The sequence below is a fragment of the Orcinus orca genome, chromosome 12, assembly GCF_937001465.1.
Source record: "Orcinus orca chromosome 12, mOrcOrc1.1, whole genome shotgun sequence".
NCBI classification, from domain to species: Eukaryota; Metazoa; Chordata; class Mammalia; order Artiodactyla; family Delphinidae; genus Orcinus; species Orcinus orca.
The window spans coordinates 34,017,635-34,040,664 of NC_064570.1; the positions used below are offsets into that span (position 1 = coordinate 34,017,635).

The 23,030-nt window shown below is 36.2% G+C and overlaps 1 protein-coding gene across 2 annotated transcripts in view; it reads left to right on the top strand.

The window, feature by feature from the left end:
* THEMIS (thymocyte selection associated) overlaps positions 1-23,030 on the top strand; it is a 162,250-nt gene that overhangs the window by 59,806 nt on the left and 79,414 nt on the right. For both annotated transcript variants that reach the window (XM_012536559.3, XM_033407583.1), the window contains one exon: positions 12,287-13,335. In XM_012536559.3, coding sequence (XP_012392013.1) covers positions 12,287-13,335 — 1,049 coding nt within the window. The remainder of the gene's footprint in view (positions 1-12,286; positions 13,336-23,030) is intronic.

Consider the following 23,030-nt stretch of genomic DNA (forward strand, 5'->3'; position numbering starts at 1 on the left):
GGTCTATTGGAAGGGGAAAGAAGTTAACCTGATTCCCAGGCTTCTGGCTTGATCTGCTGGTTGAATGGTGGTGCAGTTTATTACATATAAACATTGACATAAGAGCAAGGGATATTAACAGAAGTGTTTAGATGGACTTAAATATGGTTTCATGTTAGCTAAGGTCCCAGAAGAAAGCCTTTAGATGAAGTAAAATCCTTCCCCAAATGTTTTAGTCCAATTTCCATTCTTTAATGATATTAAAATTGAATTTTGATTTTAATTATTTTGGACCTTTAATTTCTTAAGGATTATTTTAAACATTAGTTCTCATTGTATAGCAATTTCAGGACAGATACTGTATGAGACTGCTTTGCATGTATACTGACTACAGAATATTTCCTGAAAATAGAGGATGGGTGTCCAACACAAAAAGTCAAATTTAAAAAATTATTGTTGTTATAGGCATTTTTCTTCTAAATATAAAATGTAAACTGTTTTTTAATCAATTGTGGTTTTGTTTTACATGATTCTTTCTTATATTGAAGATTCAAACTTGCCTTGAAGTCAAGGGCACGTTGCCTGCTAAGTTGTTTTCCAGTGACTTTGAGTGTCAGGCACAGTTCAAACTCCTCTTGACTTGAGTCCGTCTTTTCTAAAGTGACAAGAAAAAGAATAGTTCTGTCAGGGGTAGGAGATTTTAGAGAAACCTTAGGGGGAAAAGCAAGATGGAAAAGACTGAGAACTATAGGAAGCTATGAAATATTGATTTGTGGAAAAGAGAACATAGCAAGTAAATAGAGAAAAGACGAAATATAAGATATTCTACTCCTAGTACTAGTTTTTAATGTTACTAATGGGAAAATTTAGGCTTTGTAAAAAAGAAATGTAGCACAAAGTGTTTAAATGGAGTATTTGTTTCTGGGAACTCTTGGTCACAGGCCAACCCCCTCTAACCCTTACCCTACATTTAATGATTTTTTAAAAACTAACTCTCTTTGGAAAAGAGGTATAAATAACCATCCAAGACCTCTAACTACTGGTTTCATATAAGTCATAGCAAACTCTGTTTGTGCCTTTAACAGGAAGATAAAATTCGTATTAGTGTAACAAATGGAATGCATAATATTTGCAAATGAAAAATGGAGCCAGCCGTTTAAAGCGGCTTCAAAAAAATCTTGATTTTAAAACTTTTTAATGCAGTTACGTTTTGGTGTATTGATTGATAAGTAGTTCTTTACTTGTGGAAATTTTAAGAGTTGGAAAGTTACGTTTTGCTTTAGGAGAAAAACTTAATGCCATCCAAATTTGGGAAAAAGTTTCTGCTCAAGTATATGACATAATTCATTTATAAACAGAGGGCTGAAATCACACAAGCAGAATGATGATATCAGAAAGGCAGTATCTGAATATTGTATAATAAGTGACAAATGAATAGAAGAAAAGAATACATTGATCTTTTAGTGTTCTGAGACTTTGTCTTTCTCTCATGTATTTTCAAAACTAATTTCCATTTTTATCAAAGTCAAAAGTGTCAAACAGTAGTAAAAAGACAAAGTTACCAACAAACCTTGTGCCCTTGACCATTCCCAAATTTCCCCCACATTCTGCTACTCTGAGGTAACTCCTTTAAATATTTCGCTCCTGCTTTCTTATATTTCCATTCACATTTCCAATAATATACGGATACTGCTATTTTTCAAGTGATCAGTTTTAGACAGCTACTACTGACTTCCATGTGTGGTGATGAAGATTTTATGGTCTTATATTCCTACTTCCTCTTCCCTTTCCCCATTCTCTCAGTATATGATAAGTTATGGTTAAGCATTTGCAGTTTCATTATTGTGACAGTTCATTGCTGAATCAAGTGGTAGATAATGACCATAATTCCATTTCTGTATAGCTTTATTTTTCTGTAATAATGACCTTACTATTTCATTTCTTAGTTTTCTTCAATCCTCTCCTAAGTCTTGAAGTATTTTCCAACATCTTTGTAAAAGAAAACAAAAAAAGCCATTCATTGCAATTTTCCAGAGCCCAAAGTGTCAGGAGATCTACCTCTTCTGTTATTTTTTTTATCCTGAAGTATTCCTCCTGGAACCCTCCAACCTCATGCTCCAGTCTGTATTTGTGGCTCTCTAGAACTAATACATAGGTGCTTGTCTTAGCTTGGGATACTATTATAAAAATACAATAAACTGGGTGGCTTATAAGCAACAGAAATTTATTTCTTACAGTTCTAGAGGCTGGAAGTCTGAGATTAGGGTGCCAGCACTGTGGAATTCTGGTGAGGAAACTCTTCCAGGTTGCAGATTGCGGACTTACAGTATCCTTATCCTTACAGTATCCTTACACAGAGAGCAGAGAGGGGAAGCAAAGCCTCTGGTGACTTTTATAAGGCCTCTGATCTCACTGATGAGGGCTCCATCCTCATGACCTCATCTAATTCTTATCACCTCCCAAAGATGCCACCTCCTGACCCCCTCACATTATGAAGTTGAGTTTCAACATATGAATATTAGGGGACACAAACATTTAGTCCATTACAGTGTTGTCCTGGGACTTCGATTTAACGCCATCCTGGTGGTTACTCTTTGACTTGCTTCTGTGTTTACTAGCAATTTCTGGACTCAAATAACTTATTGTTTCCAATATTGCCTTTGAGAGATTACATGGTATTCAGAAGTTTCACAGTAATGTGCTTTGTGGTAGGTCTGTTCTTTCATTGTGAGGAAAGTTTTCAGGTTGGAAATTCAGGTCCTTCATTTCTAGGATAAATTCTTTGATAATTGCCTTTCAACTGTTTTTTCTCTTCTCTCCTTCTGTAACTTCTAATCTCATGTTGAAGCTCCCATACTAATGTAGAACTATTTTCTTTATTTTATGTCTCTTTGTCTTTGGTTTACCTTCAGGGAAAATTTCTTAACTACATTTCCAACTGTTTTAATGAATTTTTAATTTCAGCTATCATATTTTTAATTTCTAAGAGTTATTTCTTATACCATTTTTTAACTGTTAACATGTTCTTGTTATAAGGACTCAATATCTTATCTCTCTGAGAATATACTACTATTTCTTAAAGTTTTCTACTGTTCCTTGCATTTTATCTGCCTCTTTTGGCCTTTTTTAAAGTTTTAGTCTGTCATTCTTGTTAAATGTTTTCCTCAAATTCTTGGTGGTTATTTCCCATTTGTTCATATTTACGTGTTAGACACATTTTTAATTTAATTTACAAGTGAGGCACTATTGATATACAAGCTCTTTGTTTTATGAATTTTAGGTTTCATTTTGTTGGCTTTTTCATTGGAGAATTCCCCAAATTCAGATCCTGTGAGTCTTTCCTCCAGGACTTGTTCAATTTCATCTGAAAAGAATCTTCTTGATACCTCCTGGGGGTTATGAAACTCTTGTAACTGAGTGGAGAAGTTGCTGAGGCTTTCACTGTTCCCCCATAGATTTAGAGTTCCCTTCTTTGCTTTCAGTTCCATGCTTCTCCCCTGCTCACCTATGCCTACTTTCCAGATTCTATGACCCTGTACTGTTTCCTGCAGAGAGAGAGGTGGGAGGGGTTGTCACCTGTCTTCCCCAAATTAAAGCTGAAGACCTGGGTTTAACCATGCTTCAAACATTCACATAATCCCTTGTTTTGTCCTCTACCTTCTCCTCCACCTTCAGAGGGGCTTTATGCCTCCAATTCGAAAACTTTTGGGGAGTTGTGGGGGGCAAAAAAGGCTGACTTTTCACTGGACTCAAACTCCTTAGGCACATAGGCTTTCCTTTTTCTATTCTACCGAATCATTGACCGTTCTTCCATCTGAGTTCAATCTTTATCTAGTTTAAGGATTGCAGACATCTTTTAGATTCCTTGAAACTTTTTCTTTCTTTTTCTCCTTTTTACCCTATGGCAAATTTGAGGGAAGAAAGAGTTGAAAAGCAACATATTTTACCCATAAACCTCACTACTTACTTAAATTGGTCCTAGACCAGAGTTTTTCCTGGACCTAGTATAACCCTGAAAGGACTGGTTGCTAATATTACTAAGTGATAAGTGTAATTTATAAACTTAATCTTTTTAACACAACATAATTTTTAGTAATTTATGGAAGCATCTGAGTCAATTTCTTATGTATTTCTTTTTATCTTCTCAATGCTTGAGATAAAGTAAATGTTCATTATTCAATAAATTAAATACATGAATGAATGAATGAAACAACTAAAATAATTGCTTCTGTCTATATATGTTGTACAGTACAAAGTTCCTATTTAGGTATCAAGAAGGTTTTCTCACCCACCATATCCAGATTTGATTTGTTACAATGACATATTTATGAACTTAATAGCTAAGGAGAATGAATATTCACTTTTTGGCACCAAAATTGATATCACTTATATTTATATATCAGGTTCAATTTTTATTAGTGATGTTTTTCCTAATGTTTCCCTGAAAGTACTGTGACATAACATGATCTTTAGAACCCGTGGATGCTCTAGCCAGCTTCCATTTCATTTTCTTCCTTTAGGCAGAAATCTTACTGCTAATAAAAACATCAAACAGCAAGCAAAGTACAGTTTTTACTATATATTTATTTATTTATTTATTCTTAAACTACCAATAATTAACAATTGATTATTCAGGGTTCTCCAGAGAAAAAGTATATAATATTATATAAATTGATATTATATATAATTGTATTATATTATCTATACATGATTATATATTAATTAGTTATTTAATTAATTTTAAGGTCTTGGCTAATGTAATTATGGGGGCTAATAAGTTCTACACCTATAGGACTGGCTGACAAGCTGGAAACTCAGGCAGAAGTTTATGCTGCAGTCTTGAGGCAGAATTTCTTCTTCTCTGGGAAACTTCTGTTTTTGCTCTTTAGACCTTCAGCTGATTGGATGAGGCTTATCCACATATTGAGGATAACATCCTTTACTTAAAGTCAGGTTATTTGGATGGTAACCACGTCTACAAGATACCTTCACGGCAACACCTAGATCAGTGTTTGATTAAATAGCTGGCTACAACAGGCCAGTCAAGTTGACACATCAATGAAGAAAACATGTTAATTGTATCATTCAGTATAAGAAAATGGCTCTTCACTTTTCTTAGCTTTTATAAACTAAATGAAAATGTAAAAGACAGAGTAGTGTTACAAATAAAGCCATATCAAATGCAAGGCTGTTCAAGGAAAGTCCTGATGATTTTTTTTCTGCTACAAATGTTGGAGAGTGATCCAAAAGGAACTTTATCTATTTATAAATACAAACAGAAGTAGAACCAGAGGAGGACCACCCAACAAAATGGAAATTCACTGTATAGCTTCTCTTAAGTTGAAATGAAACTGAATAAATGGAAAAAAATTAATTCACAGAATATTTGTAAAGGAAATTGAGACCAAATAGATGAACTATAAAGCAAATTTTAATTTAAAAGTCTGGAATGAGGCAAGTTCAGAAATTATTAATGCATCGAATAATCATTGTATAATGAAGAGTATGATGTGATGCAAAAATGTAAACAAAACAATTCACAGAATAAATGAGAGCTGGAGACAAAATTTATGAAAGCACTTTAGAGAAAAATAACTATAGTCTTGGAAAGTAAATTAAAAAATCAAACTTAGAAAGTGAAAATTTGCAAAAAATACATGAATTGTTTAATAATAATAATATAGGAGAAACTAGAAATTGAGAAAAACTGCAGGCTAGAATTTACAAAATTTGTTAAGAAAAAAATATGTAGAAACAACCATCTTGCTTCAAGACTTGAATAAGATTGTCTCAGTAGATTTCCTACCATGTACTGCTAATTCAGGCCTAATTGCAAAGGATAGGTCCTTGAATGCTGAGTTGAGACAAAGAGTATTCCAGAATTGAGTATTAGCTCTTCAAGGAAACATGCATTGCCTAACATTAACCAAGCTTAAATGTATACCTTTATTTTCTCTTTAAAGATAATTTTTAGTGGGCTCCCCCAAATTCACACTTGGCTAAAAGAGTTGTTGCAGTGGGAAATGCAGAAAAGCATCACATTATGATTAACATTAGCCCTAACTGTACAGGGACTTTCCCTGAAAGAATAGGCAGAAAGACAATGTTTAATGAAATGACTCAGAAGCAGAGAGAAGAAAGCAATGCTACCTTTTTAAAGAAGATGGAATGGAAATTTTTTTCGCAAGAGCTCCCTTTGGAAAAACAGAAAACTTACCCAAACCAGAACAATTCATGTTTACCCAGGAAGAAAATTTGGGAAATGTAAACTAATGTTGCATGAATATATACTGTTTTTACTTTAGTTTAGTTTGAAACTGAAAAACTTGTAATAAACACCATCAGGAATGTCTCTCATGCTCCGAGTTGCTGTCTTCTTATCTCTTTATCAATTTGAAGTCAAGATAATTTTTTTTGGGAAATTTTCTAATTTAGCTCATTTTCTATAACCATTTTCATTTCTGGTGGTGGGAGGGAGGATTACTTGTAAGATAAAAATGCTTGTTTAAAAATGTATAATACACACACACACACACACACACACCCTCACACTGGATATACCAAAATGTAAGCAGTGGTAGTCTAAAGATGATAAAGATTGTAATGTTTTATCTCCCCTCTTATTTTTAAAAAATATTTTTATATAATTAACTTCTTTATAAGAAAACAAAAACTGTTGATTTATCTTTCTTTTAGACACATACTTAGATATAATGAAATTTGCCATAAAAATTAATTAAGCCTGTTTCAGTTTGAAAACTTAAGTATGTCATTTCCAAATTCTAGGTAACTTTTTAATTTTTGAAAAATTTATTTTATTTTTTTTTATACAGCAGGTCCTTATTAGTCATCAGTTTTATACACATCAGTGTATACATGTCAACCCCAATTGCCCAATTCATCACACCACCACCACCACCACCCTGCTGCATTTCCCCCTTGGGGTCCATTCGTTTGTTCTCTACATCTGTGTCTCAATTTCTGCTCTGCAGACCAGTTCATCTGTACCACTTTTCTAGGTTCCACATATATACGTTAATATACAATATTTGTTTTTCTCTTTCTGACTTACTTCACTCTGTATGACAGTCTCTAGATCCATCCACGTCTCAACAAATGACCCAATTTCATTCCTCTTTATGGCTGAGTAATATTCCATTGTATATATGTACTACATCTTCTTTATCCATTCGTCCGTTGATGGGCATTTAGGTTGCTTCCATGACCTGGCTATTGTAAAGAGTGCTGCAGTGAACATTGGGGTGCATGTGTGTTTTTGAATTATGGTTTTCTCAGGATATATGCCCAGTAGTGAGATTGCTAGATCATATAGTAATTCTATTTTTAGTTTTTTAAGGAACCTCCATACTGTTCTCCATAGTGGCTGTATCAATTTACATTCCCACCAACAGTGCAAGAGGGTTCCCTTTTCTCCACACCCACTCCAGCATTTGTTGTTTGTAGATTTTCTGATGATGCCCATTCGAACTGGTGTGAGGTGATACCTCATTGTAGTTTTGATTTGCATTTCTCTAATAATTAGTGATGTTGAGCAGCTTTTCATGTGCTTCTTGGCCATCTGTATGTCTTCTCTGGAGATATGTCTATTTAGGTTTTCTGCCCACTTTTGGATTGGGTTGTTTTTTTTTTAATATTGAGCTGCATGAACTGTTTATATATTTTGGAGATTAATCTTTTGTCTGTTGATTCGTTTGCAAATATTTTCTCCCATTCTGAGGGTTATCTTTTCGTCTTGTTTATGGTTTCATTTGCTGTGCAAAAGCTTTTAAGTTTCATTAGGTCCCATTTGTTTATTTTTGTTTTTATTTCCATTACTCTAGGAGGTGGATCAAAAAAGATCTTGCTGTGATTTATGTCAAAGAGTGTTTTTCCTATGTTTTCCTCTAAGAGTTTTATAGTGTCTGGTCTTACATTTAGGTCTCTAATCCATTTTGAGTTAATTTTTGTGTATGGTGTTAGGGAGTGTTCTAATTCCATTCTTTTATATGTAGCTGTCCAGTTTTCCCAGAAACACTTATTGAAGAGACTGTCTTTTCTCCATTGTATATCCTTGCCTCCTTTGTCATATATTAGTTGACCATAGGTGCATGGGTTTATCTCTGGGCTTTCTATCTTGTTCCATTGATCTATGTTTCTGTTTTTGTGCCAGTACCATATTGTCTAGATTACTGTAGCTTTGTAGTATAGTCTGAAGTAAGGGAGTCTGATTCCTCCAGCTCCGTTTTTTTCCCTCAAGACTGCTGTGGCTATTCGGGGTCTTTTGTGTCTCCATACAAATTTTAAGATTTTTTGTTCTAGTTGCGTAAAAAATGCCATTGGTAATTTGATAGGGATTGCATTGAATCTGTAGATTGCTTTGGGTAGTATAGTCATTTTCACAATATTGATTCTTCCAATCCAAGAACATGGTATATCTCTCCATCTGTTGGTATCATCTTTAATTTCTTTCATCAGTGTCTTATAGTTTTCTGCACACAGGTCTTTTGTCTCCCTAGGTAGGTTTATTCCTCGGTATTTTATTCTTTTTGTTACAATGGTAAATGAGAGTGTTTCCTTAAGTTCTCTTTCAGATTTTTCATCATTAGTGTATAGGGATGCAAGAGATTTCTGTACATTAATTTTGTATCCTGCAACTTTACCAAATTCATTGATTAGCTCTAGTAGTTTTCTGGTGGCATCTTTAGGATTCTCAATGTACAGTATCATGTCATCTGCAAACAGTGACAGCTTTACTTCTTCTTTTCCAATTTGTATTCCTTTTATTTCTTTTTCTTCTCTGATTGCCGTGGCTAGGACTTCCAAAACTACGTTGAATAATAGTGGTGAGAGTGGACATCCTTGTCTTGTTCCTGATCTTAGTGGAAATGCTTTCAGCTTTTCACCATTGAGAATGATGTTTGCTGTGGGTTTGTCATATATGGCCTTCATTATGTTGAGTAGGTTCCCTCTATGCCCACTTTCTGGAGAGTTTCTATCATAAATGGGTGTTGAATTTTGTCAAAAGCTTTTTCTGCATCTATTGAGATGATTGTATGGCTTTTATACTTCAATTTGTTAATATGGTTTATCACATTGATTGATTTATGTATATTGAAGAATCCTTGCATCCCTGGGATAAATCCCACTTGATTATGGTGTGTGATCCTTTTAATGTGTTGTTGGATTCTGTTTGCTAGTATTTTGTTGAGGATTTTTGCATCTATATTCATCAGTGATATTGGTCTGTAATTTTCTTTTTTTGTAGTACCTTTGTCTGGTTTTGGTATCAGGGTGATGGTGGCTTCATAGAATGAGTTTGGGAGTATTCCTTCCTCTGCAACTTTTTAGAAAGTTTGAGAAGGATGAGTCTTAGCTCTTCTCTAAATGTTTGATAGAATTCACCTGTGAAGCCATCTGGTCCTGGACTTTTGTTTGTTGGAAGATTTTTTTTTTTTTTGCGGTACGCAGGCCTCTCACTGTTGTGGCCTCTCCCATTGCGGAGCACAGGCTCCGGATGCACAGGCTCAGCGTCCATGGCTCACAGGCCCAGCCGCTCCGCGGCATGCAGGATCTTCCTGGACCAGGGCACGTACCCATGTCCCCTGTATCGGCAGGTGGACTCTCAACCACTGCGCCACCAGGGAAGCCCGAAACAGGCTTTTTGAAAACCTGATTAACAGCAAGGAGTTCATGGAGGGAGCAGTAAATTAGAATGAGGCAACCCAGTGGCAGATGAGATCAACGTGGTACCTAGGACCTTGGTAAGGGCTTTCACTTTTACTGAAATGAGAAGGACTGCCACTGTGGGGCTATGAACAGGAGAAAGATATGATCAATTTAACATTTAAAAAGACTGTCTGGCTTCCCTAGAAAGATTTGACTGTAAGAAGACTCTTTAGGAAGCCACTGCAATAAACCAGGCAAGAAATAATGTAGCTTAGATCAGAGTAGTTCTGAGGTAATGGCTGTTGAGTGTTAGGAAAACAGAGAGAGAAGCTATGGATGTCTCAGATTTCTGCACCAAACAAGGAGAATGAGCAACAGATAGATTAGGTTTGGGTTGAGAAGATCAGAATTTCAGTTTAAGCATGTTAACTTTGAGACGTCTATTAGATAGCCAAGTGGAGATCTTAAATAGATATCTGGAGTGCAGGAGAATTATTTAGCTGGAGATACATGTTGGGGAGTCATCAGCATACAGATGGTACTTAAAAACATGAGACTGTGTAAGATCATGTGGGTGTGAGTGTGGACAGAGAAAGGAGGAGAACGAAGAAACATTAAAAGGTGTGTGTGTGGGGGGGAGTGGGTGGTATGTAGAGGAGAAGAAACCAGAAAAAAAGTTGAGAAGAATTATAAGATAAGAAGGAAATAAGTGAGGTAACTCTAGCAAAGAGTCTAATGTACTCTGTCAAATGCTGCTGATATATCAAGTAGGATGAGATAGGCTAGCACATCTTCAGTGAATTTGGTATAGAAGTACTGAAGATAGATCAGGAATTGGGTACATAAAAATTTAACAGAAGTTAGATAGCCTGGCCCGGAGGCTTTCTCTGGCAATAAAGTTGTCCTAAGTTATTAAGACAATTCTTTCCCCACCATACCCATTGTACCGAAATACAGACGGGGATCTAGCTTGCATTAGGGTCCCTACGGTCAATTTAAAGCCCTCAGAAAGTCCTTAATGGCATCTATTCTACCAGTGTCAAGTTTTTCCCTCAACTTGAGAAATGATCTGAGTCTATGAACCCATCTAGTCCTAGCTCTACAATTCTTAAACACCGTTCATTTTGATTCAAATAAGTGTGATTTTAAAGTTTCTAAAATTACCTTGGGGTTCAGGGAAACCTGTGGCAACAATCTCAAAGGTTTGGGTTTGCTAAACTTTACAAAATGAACTGGTAAAGGTTTTTTTTAGCGTTCCCCCCCCGTTCTTTTTTTAATGGAGAATCTTTATAATTTTTATTGAACTTCAGCCTATAGGCAACCGTCGGTTTTTTTCTTTTCTCTATTTTATGTTCAAGAAAATAAAATAATGCAATTTCATACTGTGTTTTTAGGAACTCTGTTACACAGCATGTGCAAGTAATATGACACAAATTATAGTTTTCAGAGGCTGCATAAACAGTAATATAAAATGTAATAATATAGGTAATGTTTTGTAAGAGAAACATTCTGTCTTCTAAATCTTCCAAATTATTAATTTTCAAAAGCATACAGGGAAGAGAGAATATTGACAGACGGGTGGCTAGATGTACTGGGAAACAATGGTAGATTGTGAAAAGGCTATAAAACATTAAATGTTAGGAAAATGTCAAGAAAATATAAACCATTATAAAATCCTGTTGATATTAACATATAACTTTATTTTTTAATGCAAGACCATTTATAAGGATACTATGTGGGACAGTATATGGAGAGCAGAGGATTTCAGGACAATATTTTAAGTGTCTCTGTAGTCTCAAAGAAAGACTTCTGAGACAGTGGGCTCTTGGAAAGAATACAGAGATTCATTAGTCCCCAGGGACACATTAGGCAAAGAATACATTGGTAAGCACTCTACCAGCAAATCTAGGGTTCCTGAGTGGCTCCTTTGACTGTAACCCATCCTATGCCACTCCTTTTCTAACTAGATGTTAATATAGCACCAGCAGAGAAAGAAATAGTTTTCACATTGGAAAAAGACTGCATTTTGATATCCATTTCCATATATTAATCTTGAGTACTTTATATCCCAAGATTTTGCAATACAGTTATATCCCACAGGATAGAATTTGTATATAGAATGTGTCTTGGGCCTTAAGCAGGAAGAGTCTTACTTGGAGTACCCAAACTTTCTTCTAAGATAATTTTATGTACAATATCTGGACCTCAAAAGCATGACCTAAAATGATATAATAAATTTTCTGGAAAAACACACACATATACATTTAAACACGTGCACATATATTCATGTATATTATGTGTGATAAAACTACAAAGAAAAGCAAGGGAATGGTTAACACCAAAATCAGGAGAATGATTACTCTTAGGTTGCAGTGAGGAGGATGTGATTTTGGTGAGGTTTGTGGGGCTCCAAGATACTGGTTAATGTCTATTTCTAAAAGTAGGCAGATTTATGGGTATTGTTTTTATTTACCATCTATTTCATTTTTAAATTTAAAAAAGGAAAGTCATACATAAGAAATGTTATATCATGAGCATCTGAGATTTTTTTTAATGAAATTTATTTATGGTACCACTGGAGTGATTTTAATACTACTTCAGAGCAACATTTTGATACACAAAATGTCTTTTTGTTTTCCAGTTAGAAAGGATATAGTCCGTATCCTCCCCAGTTTAGATGTTGAAGTCAAAGACATTACAGACAGTTATGATTCCAACTGGTTTCTTCAGCTGTTATCTACACAAGATCTTTTTGAAATGACCAGTAAAGAGTTCCCCGTAGTGGCTGAAGTCATAGAAGCGCCCCAAGGAAACCAGCTACCCAGAAACGTTTTACAACCTGGGAAAACCATTGTGATCCACAAAAAGTGCCAGGCATCAAGGATCTTAGCTTCAGAAATTAGAAGCAATTTTCCTAAAAGACACTTCTTGATCCCCCCTAGCTATAAAGGCAAATTCAAGCGGCGACCTCGGGAGTTCCCAACCCCCTATGACCTTGGGATAGCAAAGAGTGAAAAGGAGCCTCTCCACGTGGTGGCCACCAAAGCCTTTCATTCCCCCCATGACGAGCTGTCATCTGTATCTGCCGGGGACCAGTTTCTAGTGCAACACTCACAGACGACGGAAGTCCTCTGTGAAGGGATCAAAAAAGTGGTGAACGTTCTGGCTTGTGAAAAAATCCTCAAAAAATCCTATGAGGCAGCACTGCTCCCTTTGTACATGGAAGGAGGTTTTGTAGAAGTGATTCATGATAAGAAGCAGTACCAGATTTCTGAGCTCTGTGCACAGTTCCACTTGCCCTTCAATGTGAAGGTTTCTGTGAGAGATCTTTTCACTGAAGAAGACATTTTGGCCGCTACACCAGGACTACGGCTGGAGGAAGCTATCACAGACTCTTATCTACTCATAAGTGACTTTGCCAACCCCAAGGAGTGCTGGGAAATTCCTGCTGGCCGCGTGAATATGACTGTTCAGTTAGTTAATAATTTGTCTGGGGATCCAGGATCATTTCTAGTCAAGACTCTGGTTGAAGAGATCCCTGAAGAACAGTATTATATGATGCGGAGATATGAAAACTCTTTCTCGTACCCCCCACCTCGCCCTCCCAAACATCCCTCCGTGGAGGAAACAAAGTTAAGCCTGCTCAACTTAGCAGAAGAAAAGACAGTGGGTCTGCCCAAGTCTCCCAAGGTAAGGCTATGATTTTGCAGTTTTTCCTCTTGAGTGTTTTTCTGGGGGCAAGTTATTTCAAGTCTCTTCTGAGTCTGGTTTTTGCTTACTTTTCTTCCTTTCATGCCATATTTGAAATGAGCCTTTCTGGTGCACAGTAGATGATTGAACATCAACAGAGCCTAAGCTGTTATAGCGTTTTGTATTTTGATGCTTAACCAGTAGATGTGACAAGAAGTTTAGGAATTAGAACTAGCAGGGATGACACATGATTACAAACTGCTGTTTCAGTGTGTTTTGGTAATTAGGAATGGCTTATAAGGTGCCTCAGAAGCAAACCTCTTTCATTTTGGAAGTGCTGTTCACTTTTTTCTAGGTAGAGTTGTTTTAATACTTCATCCAGGAAACAAGCACACAATCAACTCCCTTCTTCTGGGGGCGGGGGTACCAGGAGCATGCATCTATAACACATGTCTTCATTTCGTTTTATGTGTGGAAAGATGTAAAAATATCTTGGCAGAACTGTGTGAGAACATGGGCATCTGCCCACATTCTGCCTGTCTGAGAACTGTCATCTTTAACAGTTCTATTGAAAAACAAAATCAATAAAATTGCAGGCAGTATGAGATCATCGCAGAATCCACAACTCCATAACCACTCTAAAGATGGGAGGGGAGGCGTTTCAGCTTCATTTCTGCTTAAAGTTTTTGCCTCTTGAAAACTCCCTGCTGAGTGCCTGGAAAGCACTTGCCCTTACACCACGGAGCTTAAGTCGTTTATCTGGCAGGCAGTGGTTCTCTGGTGTGTGGAAATAGTGCATTCTGCCCTGGCAGATGTTGTGTGAGCAGCTTGGGGAAACAAAGCAATTAGTAAAACAAAGAGAGATGCTGTGTTTACTCTCTATACTCAGGAATGATAGCAGCCTCAGGCTTCAAGGATGTGGGTATGGAAATACATTTAATTCTACATTTCAAAGATTGAATTCTGATTGTATGCTGGGGAAATCCAGTAAACATCTTCAGACTCAATCTCAGGAAAAGATAAAACCAGCAGAAATTTCCTTTCCAGAAAAATCAATTTTGAAGGAGTCATTTTGAAACTAAACTAAACAACTGTTTCCAAATAATGTTGATTAACAGGCTGCTATTAATGTGCAGAGTGCCTGGCTTCTCCTGTTTAATATATTTTTATTACTGAATTGAATGATGTGAGAGATGGAGTGCTGTTGTCATTTTTAGTGGGAAGCAGAATAATGTCCCATCCCTCTACCCCTATCCTCTCACCCCCACCCAAGGTGTCTGTCTATACCTAAGCCTCCAGAACTGTGAATATGCTACATTAGTTAGTAAAAGAGACTTTGCACATGTACTTAAAATTAAGGACCTTGAGATGAGATTATCCTGGATTATTCAGGTAGGTCCAAGTTAATCACAAGAGTCCTTAAAATATCTTTCTCACTTAAGGTCAGGGTCAGAGAAAGATGTGACTACAGAAGAATTTTAAAGAGATGCAGCATTGCTACCTTTGAAGATGGAGGAAAGGATCATTGAGCCAAGGAATGAAGATGGTCTCTAGTAGCTAGAAAGACAAGGAAGCTTTCTTCCCTAGAGCCTCCAGAAAGGAGCACAGCTCTGCTAACACCTTACTTTTAGTCAATGAGACTCCTGTTGAATTTCTGACTTATAAAACTCCAAGATAATAAATTCATATTGTTTAAGGCACCAAGTTTATGTTACAGCAACAGTAGAAAGCTAACATAGGACATAAAATTGGGAGGGAGGAATAAATAAAAACTTTAGATAGAAAAATCTGTATTTAATTTAGGACTTGTTTTGCTGGCAAAGTGGCTCTTTTTCCCTTTTTCCTTTTAATGAAAGTAGTAGCTCAGGTACCCTTGGAGAACCTCAGGGTATACAGCTAGGCTTCAGGGACAACTGGAAACAGGATCTAGAACACAGACAGAGTGGGTCTTCCTTTTCATCACACATTGGACATTACTTCTGACAGTTCCTGCATCTTGTAGTTTCATCACTAGAGAAGAACATAATCTCTTTGTTTAGTTCCAATTTTTAAAAAGGGAAGGACTTTGGATCACATGCCCATCTCTTGGTTCAATCAATTCATTGGCTGCCCCAGCTACAGCCAGGATTGGTAGGGAAGGGAATAAGGACTAGTTGTCTCAAATAATAGAAATATGTCTCAAATAACAGTATGTGAAGGTCTGGAGATATAAAAAAGTAGATGCCTATTACAATCAGAAAGGAATAGATCAAAAATCGTAAACTTCTAAGAAACCATTTGTAGAAAACAATAAATTTAATAAATTTAAAATGTCCTTTGAAAGAATGTCAAATGAAAATGATCTACGTGTTTTATTAGAGAAACTCACAAAACAGCAACGTTTCATCTAGGTTACTGCTTGGAAAAACCTTCAGTCCTCCTCCTATGTTTCTCCTTTACTCTCACACTACTACCACACTCACAACACCTCCGACACCAGATGCATGGAAATTTTCCCTCAGCAAGCGATTCTTTGACACCAGTTGGGTGTCCTGCAGTTACTTAACTCAATTCAGACGCTATCTACCTGGAGATAACATCAGATCCCACAGGTTAAGAGCTCAGTCCCACAGGTTAAGAGCTCAGTCCCTCACGACTGCTCCCCACTTCAGATGCCAATTGCAGGTAGTAGGTCCTCAGGTTACCGACAGCCTCTGTCTGACTTGGCTGCAAATCAGAGGTCCCCAGGACCCCCTCCTCAGGTTCCATTAATTTGCTAGAGTGGCTCACAGAACTCAGGGAAACACCTACTTATATTTACCAGTTAAAGGATATGATACAGAATACAGATGAACAGTCAGATAAAGAGACTTGAAGGGTGAGGTCTGGAAGGGTCCCGAGAGCTCAGGAACTTCTGTCCCATAGAGTTAGGATACACCATCCCCCTGGTGTGTGGATGTGTCCACTAACCTGAAAGTTCTCTGAACCGTGTACTTCTGGGAATTTTATGGAAGTTTCCTCATGTAAGCATGATCGATTATTAACTCCTTTTCCAGTCCTTCTCCCCTCTCTGGAGAATGGGGATTGGGGCTGAAAATTCCAAGCTTCTAATTATGGCTTAGTGTTTCTGGTGACCAGCCCCAATCCAGGAGCCATCCGGGAGCCGACCCAGAGTCGCCTTGTTAGAACAAAAGACACTCCTATCACCCAGGAAATTCCAGGAGATTTAGGAGCCCTGTATTAGAAGCTGTGGTCAAAGACCAAATATTAAAAGAGAAGATGTTCCTAGTGCTCTTATCATTTAGGAAGTTACAAGGGCTTCAGGAGCTCAGTGCCAGGAACCAGGGCCAGAGACCAATACATATATTTCCTATTATCTCCAGCTACTAAAAGAAAACAAATGCAATCTTTGACTAAATTCATACATGTAGGATTCCAGATCAACTTAATAATTCCTAACTACTTGTTTATTTTTCAGGCCCCGTATGGATTCTTGTGTCTAGCTCTGCGTCCCACTCCTAAAGAATATTGATTACCTGAACTTTGTTAAGATATTAAGAGTTGTTTGTTAAGATGTTAAAAAGTCCAGGAGCCATTTCCTTCTGTAAATGGTTTAGGGAACTGAGTGAGAATCTAAACTTGAATGACTTGGTACTAGATGATATTAGTTATTTTATACATTTAAAGAGCTATTTTGTGGCAAAGATTGCATTCTTATTTTCCATTACAACACTAGCTGAGAGTGAAAGGGAGGACAATTTTGGAGTAATATGTTGGAACTTATTTCTTATCCCTGAAGAGGGTTCAGCAGAAGCTAGGAAACCCTAGGCCAGTAATGGTGTCAGGAGATTCCTGCTTGGTTGAAAGTTTATCAATTGATTGAGAATCTATGATTCTTTGTTTATGATAAGTTTCATAATTTCTGGTGTGGTTGATAAAGAGCTGTATTTTCTCTGAAATCAGTTTAAAATGTCAGAGGATGCTATAATTTACCTGTGTGCAGACCTACTGACCTCCTTATTTTTGACAATTTTTCTCACCATGAAGGTAGGACTCCACTTAGTAGATCATTTTTGAAATTTAAACAGATGCTCTGTCAGTTTCTGGATAGTGTACTCGAAAAGTCTTGCAACCAACCATTTCTTATGATCACAATGTCATCCTTTTATATATTTCTTTTATATTTCTTCTGATATCTACATTAAAGCTCTTCTATTTATGTATGCGTTTGAAGTGGTTGGATAAGACTTTTTTTAGCACTTTGCAGGCAGGAAGCAGCCATTGAAAACCAGCCTCTAAGGTTTTGGATTGTATATGGAATATTGCTTTAAATTCAGAGAACAATTTGTGACGGTTATTCAGGGTTTAACTATTCAAACTGACTTAACTTATTAAAATACCTTATTACATATGTAGAGAAGAATATCAGATACTTCATTATATAGTTTACTTTTGTCTTCCTAGTGTCATTAGCTTTACTAGATCATTTCTTGCATTTCACAACAGGATAGTTGTACGGGCTGTCTAATTAAGAAACTAAATGTACTCAATGTTAGCCAAATTCACTTGTAGTAGGTATCCATTGTCAGTTATGAGCCCTACACATTCACCTAAGAAGTTTAGAAATTAAGACTATCTGAGGACAGGTTATTGGAACTAGGATAAATAGAAAGAATTGTTTTCCAAGGTAAGATTGTCAACTGTTCTCTAATACCTAAATAAGAAAAAGACAACTGTAGTAGAAATTTGAGAATTGTGGTTTGGATATAAGCAGGGGCAGATGAGATGGGGGATGGATTTCAACAGAATTGACTGCACACTTTCAGGCCCATGAAGTTTGACATTGAGGGATTTTATTCTTGTTTTTTAAATGTGTTCGTTAACTGTTTGGGAAAATAATGTATGAAGTCTAAAAAAAAGGGATGAGAATGTACCAAGAGACCCTTCAAATTTCCTCTTAGGCTTATAACAATGTAAAAATAGTACCTTTAAGATTTGTGCATTCTGTTACTTGATCAGATGAAAACAATATTATAAAGTGACTAAATAAATGAGGCTGGGCCTAAAATTCTGTTCTAAATAGCAATGTTGTGGGGTAAACATTCCTTCCCTGGTGGTTTGTTTCTATGTCAGAATTAGTTTCAGATAGTTTGAAAGAGCATATTCTCGCTGGGGTTTTTGCCTGTCGTGGATATATATGGCTATGACTTCTGAGTGCCACATAGGAGAAATGTAACTTCTGCATTCTCATGAAAAAGTCTATAACCAGATAGAAAAACAAACCTTTGGTTGAAAGATGAGATATTCCACTCCTTCGGAGACTGCATCTGGGACCAGAAATCTTGCATTTCACTAACTCTGGCCATTTAATGCCCAGGTGTCCACTTTGCTGCCGTAATTTCTAGATTTTGTTGGAGAAGAACACCCATGGGAGACATTAAGGCAAAGAGCATGGGAGGCAGTTATGGGAAGTTACTGTGAATTGAGCAGAAAACAAACCTTGTACCAGAATTAGAGTGAGAGCTGAAAAAGGCAGAAGGAAAGCAATAGTTTCTGGAAAGTGCAGAGAGAGAACACTTCAGCAGCTGCTGCTGGGTGCTAAGACTCATTTCTGATCTGGTGTGACAGAGTGGCTGAAAAGTGGTAAAGATACCCACACTCCTAGGCTAAATCTAGATCTTTAGAGACATCCACTCATTTGTTGTCTATAGCATATAGTCCCAAAGGGTGTGATTTGTTTTTGTTTCTGTTAACCTGATGTGGTGTAAAGACATTAAGCATGTTTGGATTTGTTACCAACTTTGCAATTCTGAAGACTGATGCCGGTCTATTCTTGGTGTGTCCTCTTGGTCTAACATAGAAGCTGAAAGTCTGTTTCCCTGTGAATAGAGAAAATTAACATTTCAGCCATTTTCAAAGACCAAAGGCAAAGAATGTGAAACATAGACATACTTAAAAAATTGGGGGTTTAAATCCAAATAACAAGGAAAGTTAAGGGAATCTATGATCATACTTTAAAAAGACAAATTTTAACTTTGAGATACAATTTTAGCATACTTTAGCAGATATTTAAGCTGTTCTTAAGGCAGATTACTACATCATGGTTTTTGAATTGCCTGTGGTTTGTGGTCTAGTAAATGGCATTAGCTTGTAAACAGCCAGCTATAGTAGGAAGAAATGAAAAAGATGGGAGAAACAGGCAAAGGATAAATAAAGGAAGTGCTGAGTTGAAAATTAGCCAAACTCAAGTTTCAACTGAAACCTTGCAGGTAGAAATCTGTGCCCAATGGGAAACACAGAATATTTATAAGTTCTTTTTGTGCTTTTGGAAGTGGGAAGGTAATCAGAACTTTCAAACTTTTACTCTAGTTATGACATGTACTACCTTAATACTTCTAGTTGAATAGCCGAAGAATGGTTTAGATGAGTTTTAAATGAAAAATAATTGGTTAAAGTAAGACATTAGAAAATATTGCCTGATTTTAAGGGAATTACAAGCATTAAGTGAACAAGCTATCAAACTTATAAAAAAATTATTTTCTCTAAAGAGCTTTTGTCCAGAGAACATTGTTTCCATTCTGGGGTGGTTGAAATACACTCTTGCTTGGAAATACTTGAATGAATCAAGAATTTACCCGTCTTTGAGCTTTTTACCAACTGAGAATGCTCTCACTGGGGGAGTGAGGAAGGGCTGATGAAAAACATTAGTTAATATTGTTCCTTGCTTCTCTCTCCCATCTTTGGAGTCAAGAACTAAAATACCACCAAATATGCTATTATTATATTTTCAGTGTTAGTATTACTTTTTAGCTCCACAAAAAATGTAAATTAAAAAGTATTTATTTTTCCAGTGGATTTGCAAAATCATTGAATGAAATTTGAAGTAAATCATTTCACATTTAATTTTTGGCCTTTACAAAGGTTAGAATAGTTTTCACTTTCTTAAATGTCTATAACCTGTTTAGAAATGAGCAGCCATAACAGAAGAATCAGTAGTTTGGAATGTTCGATGCACAGTATGTATGAAAGGAGGGCATTTGACTTTCCAACTTCCTATAATCCCTATAGTGATTTTAGTGTCTAGAATCTTTGAGATGAGTGTGGGCTCACTAGATATTTAACTGCTGTTTTTTGAGCTCACTACCTTCATTTTCTTTAAAATTTTTTTAAAAATCCAAAGAGTAATTGGAGAAAGCTAGAGAAGGTAAGTTCCAACTGGTTTTGCAGTTTCCAAAACTGATTTATCTGAGTTTTTCATTACTATACTTATCGGTTCTGAATTTATTTTAGAATAAAAACCTTGCCTCGAAATAAATTAAGAAGACATAAGCTATATATTTGCGCAAATACATTTCTTGCAAGTCAACCATGACTTTTAATCACTGATGTCAGACCTACATAAATGAGAACATATGCTTTGCTTTGCAAACCAAATTTCCTGTGTAAATGTTAAGATAGAAAATGAGCGTAAGATGGTTCTGAAAGAATGCATAAGATAAGCTTCCAAAAATTAGTATTTTTTTCAAAAAATTTATAGAGAAAGAAATCATTCACACAAATGCATTATTTGAGGGCAAACTTTCAACCAGCCTTTTACAGCATTAAAGTATTTTTCATTATACTTCATCCAGACTCTAACTTCAATATGATCATGATGTCCTGGTCATGCTGATCATGATGAAAAACACTTCTAATAACACAAATTGCTTTTAGTTATTTTGTAAGACATGCCATCGCTTACGACTTTTACTATGAACCAAGTACATAGCTAATTTTAAATCTGATGAGGAGAGGAAAAAATTAGGAGAAATCTTATAAAATCAGAAGGCCATTGACTAAAAAATTAGCCAAAATGGAATAATTTTATATATCAAAGACCACAAGAACTGTATAATAAGTCTATCATTATTTATGCAGATACAAAATGTAAAAGGGCTGATTGTAAAATTATGGAGGTAGACAATATATAGTGTAAGAGATAAGAATGGAATTTTAACTTGTGATATTGTGCTTATTTAGATGACTAAGCTTTACATACCATTTGTCCTTAAGGGAAGTTTGTTGTTTTCAAATGTTTTCCAAATATTAACTAATGTTTAAAAGGTATGCAATTACCAGTTGTGAGATAGGATAAAACACAAAGTCATAAGAGGTGTGTTCCTTTATTTGCTGTCCAAGGATAGGAATTGCCCTACACAAGCTATTTTTCTCCTCATTGTCTCTGGTTCCAGCTTCTTCCCTGAGCTGTAATCATTTCTGCTTTTTCCATTCACACTGGACTCTTCTCCAGCCAAATTCTCTCTCACAGGGTTGTCAGGCATCCTGTGTTCAATAAAATTTTGCAAGGTCTATGATACAGACAGCTTCGGGCTGTATCAGTAATTTAAAACCCTCCTGCCCATTACTGAGCTCTTCCTCTGTTGCTGATATTATGCTAGGTGCTTACAGGTATTATTGTCTTATTTAATCCTTCACACTGCTTCATGAAATGGGTCCGTTATTTTTTGCAGGGGAGGTAATTGAGGCTGAGAAGTATGTAATTGTCGTGGTTAAAAGTGACACTTGGGTTGCCAAATTTTATGGTCAATCCTTAGTTCTCATATTATTTAGATACTAAGCAGTAAATGCACAGTTGGATACCCCCTACTTTATGAAATTGTTTCTTTGTCTTCTGGAAAATCATGCCCTCCTGGTTTCCTTATGCTGCACTGGTTGAATTTTCTTTTGAACTTCTTGCTGCTTCTTCCTCTGTTCTTCCTCATATCTAAATGTTCAAGTGCCTTGGAACACAATCCTTAACCTCTTCTCTATCCATGCTCACTTTTTAAGTTCCCATCTATACTCACAAATTTCTCATTTTATACATATAAAATGCTCAGTAGAATTAGTCATGTATAAGGATTTATTAAGGAAAGCAACTGGAAATGATCTGTTTTTTAAAAAATCTATTTAAATGTTTTTGGATGTCATCTTTTAAGGAAAATTCAGTCTTTGAGAGATGCCAGCCTATAACAGTGTGTCTGGTCTATAGCAGTTAACACTTTTCACATACTCTAGAAGATGTCAAATGTCAGGAAAGTGATGACATAAAAAAAGACGGTTCCTTCTAGCATGTTATTCTTGTAAATGTGGGTTTATTGCGCTCAGGATTTTTTTTTTTTTTTCTGATCCAGTAATGGGAAAAAGCTGGAGAATACCTTGAATTATCTGAGAAGTTAGAATTTTAGGGAAGGTCTAAGGCCATTTCCAGCATCAGCAGAATGTTCTTCAGTAACAATTCAGGTTTAGCTGAAATAAACTTCAGGAACTAGAACTAAGGCTAGGACTAGGACTAGTAATTCTGAAATTTCCCATCAAGTCAGTGATAACACTGACTTCAGGAACTAGAACTAAGACTGAAATAAACTTCAGGAACTAGAACTGAAATAAACTTCAGGAACTAGAACTAAGACTAGGTCTAGGACTAGTAATTTTGAAATTTCCCATCAAGTCAGTGATAACACAGATCCAGAGAGAACAAGAAGCCTTTTCTTCATTAAGGGAGCTGTGGACCTATAAAAGGAAAAAGACTAATAAGGATTAATGGGTAAAGGATCTCAGAATAATGGAAACATTCTTAATAAGCCAAGAAACATCAAAGCACATTACTGATACATAGAGGAAAACTAGAACTATATAATTGCAATAAAAGATTGAGGAGAAAGATTTTAAAATCT